We start from the raw sequence: 8,300 nt of genomic DNA on the forward strand, positions 1-8,300 counted from the left end.
CATAATACTGCTTAATATATAAAAAAAGATACAGGAGAAGGCCTAGACTAGTGTCCTCTGTCAAGAGGAGAGGAAAGCCAGAAAGAGAGCTTAATTTGTTTATAAATTGGGTCCTGTATGGTCATAAAATCCAATCTTGAGCTTCACCCAACACAACATACCCTTTAGGTGGAATTGCCCCCTTTTTACCTGACAGAAATTCCGTATCTAACAACTATATAACAGGCAGAAGGTACAACTTTCTTCATCACTGCACATTTAATGCTTTGAACACTGAACCTGCTGGATTTCTGCTAGTCATGCAGTCTGTCAGGATCAAAGGTGGAAATCCTCCTCCTACCTCTATTGAATACAGCAGCTCCTGGAACATCCATAGCCACATTTGATCCTTACCACATCAACCTGAAATAGCCCCAGGGACCTGTTGGACCTTGTCAGACCTAGAACCATGCTACAAGGGTGATCGTCTTGATTAGTGCTATGTTGCTAGTCTTTGGGTTTCTGGAGGTAGATCTGCATACATGTTAAATTGGTACCACTGCCAATCTAATCCACCCCAATTTCTGCCTGTAGGCAGAATACCATTGCTTCATGACTCCCTTGTTCCAGCTTAGTTCCCTGGGGTTATTACTTCCTTCGCTTTGCTTATTCAGTGTTGATTCTAAGCAACATTTGTCTGTGGCCTCTTAATACAGATGATGACTGGGTGGCAGTGAGCTTTCTTAGTACTGGGTTTAATTGCTTTGGTATGCATGCATTATTATTATTTTTTTTGTATAATTTAGCTCGAAGAACATTCTCTTTATTTTACTGTGAACTAATTAACACAAAATTGGGATGGTGTGGGGGAGGGGGGAAGAGTTGGTCAGGGATTTGATGCCTGTACTGATGCAAAGGGTCAGCTATTTTCAGTATTTGGCGCACATTTTTTTAATATATTAACAAGAAGGCACCACAGACAAGGTCAAGTTGCATTGTAAGTGCTCCTTCTTTTTACAGCCGACCCTGTTTTGTTTTAAATTTCCTTGCTGAATCTGACAAAAGCAAAAGCAGTTATCAGTTTCTTGTTCTATTGATACTAACACGGGTTTCAGTGTTTGTTCGTTTTTATTGTCGTCGTCATTTTTATGTGATGTGAACACCTTCTCCCATCAATATTTGTATTATGGTGCTAATATATTTGGTAACAATCCTTTATTGGAAAGGGATTAAAACTGTGATTAAATTGATTTTTTTTCTTTTTAATTTTCATATTTAAGTAAAGTCTCAGCCATTTATAAAAAAAGAAGAAGAAAAAGCATCAACTTTTGCCCTGGAAAAACAATCAGGGCAGAAGTTAAAAAAAAAAAGTTGAATAGGGTTTTTACATCATTTCTGTATGTATTTGATATAGATCAATATCTGTATAAATTTAATCTTTTATTTTCTGGTAACTTGTGTGGTCAAATGGGAGCGTTTTAAAACCTCTAATGAAATGTATATAACTCAGTGAAAATGCTTTTGATGAAATTAATGTTACTTTCATTTTTACCAGACTGCAAATTTTCAAGCATGGATGTGAAAAAAAGCATTAAAAATTATAACTTTGTGTACAAGATGAAAATAATTCACTAAATTTGCCTTTTTTACACAAAATAAAAATGTTAAAAGCAAAGCCAGGTGGGTGGACCTTTTCCTCTCTCATTTTCAGGTGACGCCAACATGAATCCTTAACAGCAGCAATTTGCTTAGAAAACCAGAGCCTGGTCACACAGAACACCAATAAGGCTGCTGTTCTCATGGTGAAATTGCAATAATAATAAAAGGGTTTGATAAACACAGCCATTATCAGATATGGCCTAGGATCTCCTACAGCAGTTTCTGGAACATTAGAATTTCACACTGTTAACATTCAATTGCAGCCCCAATATGAGTCACACAACTTAGTCTTAATCACTTAAAATTTGTGGAGTTGAAATTTCTTAAATTAGCAGCAGCTTCCTCCCTGGTCTGACAAATTTGATCAGCAGTGTTCAGCCAACATCATTATGGCTTCTAAAACATGGCTCTCCTATAGTATTGCTGGGCTTGATCTTGGATTCTGAAAGCAGTCCTGTGGTAAGGAATATTTCATCTTCTGTCTTGTTGAAAAAGAAAGCAGTAGCTTGTTTCTTCAATGAATTGTTCAAGCTAGCTTAGACTTCCTTCAGGATCCTCAAAAGAGCTCTCTCACATCTCCATTTGTAACACATATCTGAGCTAATAGTCCTAAACCACTTTGAGAAACAATGCACAAGCTCCAGTGAAGCTTTAATTTGCAATAGTTACATTTGCCAGGCTATTTTTAATTTGCTGGGCACTCCTAGTAAATCTACAACAGAAACTGTTCATAAGCTACCTTTTCGTTTCTCTAAAATGAAGAAATGAAAACAACTAATAATTCATATTTTATTTCTTAATGCCAATAATCACAAAGGTAACTGTGATAATTGCTCCCAGGACAGCAGGTGGGTGGAATGAGATGCTTTGTTGGAAGAAGGCAGAACTTGTCACCAGGACTAATCTATTCATAAACCCAATCATGAGCACAAGGTTTGTAGTTCACAAGTTCTTCAGGCTTGAACCACAGATTGATCTCTTTCTGAGCACTTTCCACAGAGTCACTGCCATGAATGATGTTCCTACAGGGAAGACCAAGGAATTCCATTTACAAAACTTGTGTAGCATTTAGAGACATTTCTGAAAGAAGAATCTGGAACAGGCTACTTGACAGCTAAGCCTATACATATGAAATGTCTAGGTTGATAAGAAAGTATCCACAAGAGTCAGTCAGTTTAGCTTAAAGGATTTCTTAGTCACACACACAAAATGAACCTATCATCGCCTTTAATCAAATGACCGGCCAACTATATGAATGGCTATCAGCTAGCTCTTGATCATCAGTACCTTAAATAAGCGAACAGTTAAGCTGTTTGACAAAAGCAAGCGGAACGCGCAATTTATCCTGTTAACACAAAAGCATTTTATTCTGCTGGAGGTATGCTTACACTACCCAGTCTTCTGTTTTAAATAGCGAGGCATGTATTCTGAACATTTTCTTTTAAAGGTTTTGATAATTAGCAGTACTTCAGTAGCACCTTGCAAGTCTTATTTAATACAGATAAATATAAATCCCAGTACCAACCTGCCCACTTGAATGCAGAAGTCGCCACGGATAGTGCCAGGCTTGGAATCTGCTGGGCTAGTTTCCCCCAACATCACTCTGCCCGTCTTCACCACATTGAGTCCTTCCCAAACCTGCAAGAATAAACTGGTTTAGCACATATGTTTAACCACGGTACTTGACCAGATGGAAGTGATGAGAGCTTTTCTTATGGAGTATGTTCTTTGTGAAATGAAACAGGCTCTGGCAGGTTGAGAGATCCTCAGAAGACCACGTTGTGGGGGCATGCGTCATTTTGTCAGGCAACTGATATGCTTGTGAAGACAGCACATTTGTAATGGCGCAACACTGAATTACACCCTTGCTGTACATCTGTGCAGCAGGTCCCGGGAGTTTCTCTTTTTAAATAAGGTGGGGAATGTTTAGGGCTTTTTCCTTCTCTACCCTTTCTAAGTGAAAGATGAAGAGGCCAGTTCAAAGCATGCCCACTTGCAAGTACCACAATTCTAAGTGGATTCACTTCTTAGTAAACCAAATTAGGGTCTGTCTGCACAACATTCGCAGCAGCGTTAGCAGACTGCAAGAGGAAATTATTTTGGAAACAGACAATCACTTCATTGTTTCACTGTTAGCAGAGAAGAAAAAACAAAGCAATAAATTTGGAGTGAAGTTTTTAAAAAATATTCTAAGATGAATTAATATTTCTAGTCCCAATGATCTTTTAAAAGGCCCCATCTTAATTGGTCACCCACTCTAGAGGGCTGCCTATTCTGATCTTGTTCACCAAGGAAGGGGCAGAGCTACCCTCAGATTTCATCTCCGGTATTTCTTTCCTCTACTCTGAAACAAGAGGCGGCTTGTTAGGGAATCAGAATTAGCTGCAGAGCAGAACTGATAAATTACTACAAACCTGCACCATCTCGCCTTTCCTTACTTTTCCACAAAGGCCTAAAGGAGAGGTAAGCTAACCTGTGGCAGCTGGGCTACAACTATATGACCATTGGCCATGCTGGCTGGGGCTAATGGAAGTTGGAATCACACCTGGAGAGTATCAGGTATGAGTCTGATGTTTAAGTTTACATAAAACCACTTACCATGGGTACTACAGGCCCAGAATTCATATATTTAACCAAACCAGGGTAGAACGGCCGATCTTTCAAGTCAATATAGTGCTGTTTGAGAAGCTCTTCAGAAGCCTGGAAGAAAAGAGATGGTTAACGCTCATGATTAACTGCAGAAAGGAGCTGCTCTGAGCCACCCCTACTTAACCTAAGTCACTTAAGAGGAGTCCTGCTGGATCAAAGCAAAACCTGTCTAGTCAGTATCCTGTTTCCCAGTGGCTAACAAAAATGCATATGGTATAGGAGGCCCACAAGCAGGACATCTAACACTGAGACAGTACACTGCCAAACAAGTAGCAAAGCACTCATAACTAAGCTCAAGAGTTAGGCTATAAGAAAGCAAACTAATGGTAGTTTGGACAGTCAGTACCAACAGATCGTCCAGCAATGCTGCTGCTGCTGCTGCACAAGTTGCATATTATCTTACTCAGTATAACCTTCTAGTCAAAGTCATACCAGCTTGTATGTATTGGGTTACACAGGTAGTTTTAATAGAACCTACTGTACTTAGCAGGGAAGGGACAACCACCAAACTGAAACAGCAGGAAGACGAGGCTTGTATATGTATAACTGAAAGCCTGTAGTTTGACATATACTGAAAACAGGATACATTTTTGTCTCGTTTTCTAAAGTGGCTTTTGCTCTGCCTTAGCCTTGTGCAAGCTACAAAAAGTGTGCATAGGCCAGGGGTGCCCAAACTTTTTTCAAAGAGGGTCAGATATGATGAAGTGAGGCCAACCAGAGTTGTTCAGTTTTTTAAGGATTGAAGTTATTGAACTTTTTTAAAAAGATTTTACCCCAGAAGATAAACTGCCACAGGAGCCGGATTAAACCCCCTGGCATAGGTGCTAGGCTATATTTAGCTTTCCTGCAGCTATATAAGCTAAATTAAAAAGGCAACACACATGCAAGCCACAGTGTAACCCTTCACTAAATATGTGTCCTCGAGAGCGTACCCCCTCCCAAAATAAAACATTTCTGAGTGAAACAGCACTTGAGCTCAAATCATCCACAATCTGCAACCCATGTCGTGGTTCAAATTTGAATAAAACACGAGGCTGTTTAGCTCAGTCAGTAGAGCGTGAGAATTTTAATCCCAGGATTGTGGGTTCAAGCCCCACTTTGGGTGAAAGATTCCTGCATTGCAGGGGGTTGGACCTCATAGCCCCTTCCAACTCTACAATTCCATGATTCTATGAACCAATACTTAAAAGACCGTTTAGGCAAAATATATCCAAATGTTGAAATATTTCAAATTATGTCAGAAATAAACAATTTAAGACACAAATACAAGCTCACACCTCCATTTCTACCTTTGATTTTGAGCTCTCACTGGTAGTTCCATTATGCCACCTCATATACAGTGGTATATGAAGTGGTATATGAAGTTAGGTACTTAATTCGTTCCAGAGGTCCGTACTTAACCTGAAACTGTTCTTAACCTGAAGCACCACTTTAGCTAATGGAGCCTCCTGCTGCTGGAGCCAGATTTCTGTTCTTATCCTGAAGCAAAGTTCTTAACCTGAAGCACTATTTCTGGGTTTGTGGAGTCTGTAACCTGAAGCGTATGTAACCTGAGGTACCACTGTATAGCACAATAACGAGCTTTCTGCTGTTAACTGGCATCATGACTCACTTGATGGGTCCCTTAGATTGATGAATGACTACTGCCTAATGTTGTACACCTCAGCCCTGTTCTAAATCATGACTAAACTTATCAATTAGGGTAGGGTGGGAGAAGCTGAAATGGATGGAGCAGCAGAAAGAGGACAAACCCTCTGCAAGCAATCAGTTCAGGCAGCTTGTAGGATTGAAAAGTTTGTCCCTTGGCAGCTTGCTAGACAGTAAGGAAGGGAGAGGGATGGATGGATCTACTTTTTGGTTCTGGCCCCGCCCACTGCTGGCCTGCAGCCTCTGATCTCTCTCTCATACTCATACACACACACACTGCATAAAAAGGTTCTCTAATCCTGCTTTACTGCACTATTTACCAAGATTAAACTTACATGCATAAATTTCATAGCCACCAGTTTGAATCCCTTCTGTTCAAATCGCTTGATGATTTCACCTATGATTCCCCGCTGGACTCCATCAGGCTTGATGGCAATGAATGTGCGCTCTGTGTTGGAAGCCATTATCTCACTGCAAAAGAAATGCTAAGAGAAGTGAGTAGGATTGGAATTATCCCCACAAACCACCACAGACGATGAACTTATAGAGGGAAGGAGTGCAATCAAGATAAGTAAGATTTTACAGCAGGACCAATGCCACAGAAGAACCTAGAACAGGTTACCCTAACCTATTGCCATCTAGTCGTCGTTGGACAGCAAATCATCCCTGACTGGTGGCTATGTTCACTGGGGCCGATGGAAGTTTGAGCCAAACATCTTGAGGGCATCAGGTTGAGAAACGCATGTGAAAAAATGCACAAGGTACTTCCTGTTCGTCAAGGTGACCGCTGTTCAACATTAAGAGGTCAACTCAGCAACAGTAAAACAGGGCTAATGAATTATTATTATTTTGAATTTCTTGTAGAAATGTTAAGTTAGCTTTTAAAGGACAAGCTGTGTGATAAATTGTCTCCCTTGAACTGGTATACCATTATCTCTATGAGAAAGTGGCAACAGCAGTTGGCAGCCTCCAATGTCATTCCTTCTCTGCTCTTACGACTTTTGAGATCTGCCATCTTAGGAGCACACCAAGTCCTATGATTTCTTAATAATCCTTTCAGTAACAATATACAGTTTTCATCTTCAAGTTGGGAATGCATGAAAATCTTACTTTAAAGAGCAAACCAATGCATTCGAACAAGACACAAAAGCAACCAGGGAACAGACTGTGTGATCTCTGTTCCATTTTTTAAATATCTGCAGCATCACCAGATAGATAATAAGGAATCGTATTCAGGGCCGTAGCTAGGGGGTGGTAAGGTGGGCCCCTGCCAGGGGCGCGTGGGGGGGGGCGCAAAATCGGCTAAAAAATATGTCTATGATAACATGGCATGGCGTATTTGAATGGCAATGCCCATCAACTGGGGGAGAGGAGGGCTGTCCCCCTCAAATATTTTAAGGGACGGGAGCAAAGGTACCTCGGCCCCTAGGAGTTGGCTCCTATGTTATGCGATATGATGGAGGTCGGATTTCATGGGGGGTGTTTTGGCAGGCTTTGGGGCTTCCTCCCCGCCCTAACTAGAGTTGCAATTCTACACCGCCCCCCAAGCACCGGGGCAGGCACCATTCGCCTGCACGTGGGCAAGGCTTCCTCCACCATCCGTCCACGTGTCGCGGAAGAGCCCTTCGTTCCCCTCCCCTCAGGCGGCGTCTATTTGGGCCTCTCCGCCCTGGGGCTGCAATCCTACACCCATTTACCCGGGAGTAAGCCCCACTTAATCCAACGGGACTGACTTCCGAGTAGACAGGCACAGGCATGTGCTCTGCGGCGGCAGGGCTGCCTTCTTCTTCTCGCCTCGGCCGCCTCAAGTTACAGAGGCCCCCGAGGGGAGGCGAGGCGAGGTGGCTGCGCCTCCCAGGCGGCTGCAAAATGCGCTTTTTTTGGCAAAAGGCACCCCCCCCAGCCGCCATTTCCTCTTTAGCCGGCTCCAGCTGGATTTCTTACTCCTCTTTTTTTTTTGCCCCAGAACCTCGTTTTGGTTTTTTCCTCCAGGAAGAAAGCGAAGAAAGACCAAAGAAAGGGGTGGGTGGTGGGAATAAAGCTCACCTCAGCTGCAAGGAGTCTGCTCGGGCCCGGAGAGCGTGTCTGCAGCTGCCGTCTCCCTGCAAACCTCCAGGGGAAGAGGCGGAGCAAGGCCGGGCCGGCGCCGGAGACAAGCCGGGAGGGAGCAAAGGAGGCGGGCTTGGTCGTCGGCTGCCTCCTCCTCCTCCTCCTCCTCCTCCTCCGCGTAGGTCTCTCGCCGCCGCTTTGGTTTTTGCAATCTGAGCAGATGGTGGTTCCCCGCCTCGCCCCAGGATCCCGAGTTGGAGGGGGAAAGCATGCCAGCAGCATTTCTGTGTTTTCTCCCCAAGCAGGGGAGAGAAACA

At 42.8% G+C, this 8,300-nt stretch overlaps 1 protein-coding gene across 2 annotated transcripts; it reads right to left on the reverse strand.

Moving 5' to 3' along the window:
• Window positions 1-2,413: 2,413 nt before the first annotated feature.
• Window positions 2,414-8,280, reverse strand: LOC128407398 (nucleoside diphosphate kinase). 2 transcript variants are annotated; one of them, XM_053375722.1, is made up of 5 exons: window positions 7,981-8,280; window positions 6,270-6,419; window positions 4,237-4,338; window positions 3,164-3,276; window positions 2,414-2,660 (listed from the first exon to the last, which is right to left on the reverse strand). In XM_053375722.1, exons 1-5 carry the CDS (start codon window positions 8,263-8,265, stop codon window positions 2,543-2,545), a joined length of 768 nt encoding a protein of 255 aa, XP_053231697.1. In that variant the 5' UTR covers window positions 8,266-8,280; the 3' UTR covers window positions 2,414-2,542. The 2 variants fall into 2 exon arrangements, with proteins under 2 accessions (XP_053231697.1, XP_053231698.1); XM_053375723.1 differs by having other exon boundaries at window positions 6,270-6,405; window positions 7,981-8,083.
• Between the last annotated feature and the right edge of the window lie 20 nt (window positions 8,281-8,300).

This window comes from Podarcis raffonei, chromosome 2, assembly GCF_027172205.1.
Source record: "Podarcis raffonei isolate rPodRaf1 chromosome 2, rPodRaf1.pri, whole genome shotgun sequence".
In the NCBI taxonomy this organism is placed as follows: Eukaryota; Metazoa; Chordata; class Lepidosauria; order Squamata; family Lacertidae; genus Podarcis; species Podarcis raffonei.

Bases quoted from the DNA above. Each gene is read 5' to 3' on its own strand.
- LOC128407398 (XM_053375722.1), bottom strand. From the start codon at position 8,265: ATGCTGCTGGCATGCTTTCCCCCTCCAACTCGGGATCCTGGGGCGAGG. The intron at 6,420-7,980 runs GTGAGCTTTATT...CACTTCTCTTAG, and splicing joins GCAGACTCCTTGCAGCTGAG to CATTTCTTTTGCAGTGAGAT. The intron at 4,339-6,269 runs GTAAGTTTAATC...CTTTTCTTCCAG, and splicing joins TGGCTATGAAATTTATGCAT to GCTTCTGAAGAGCTTCTCAA.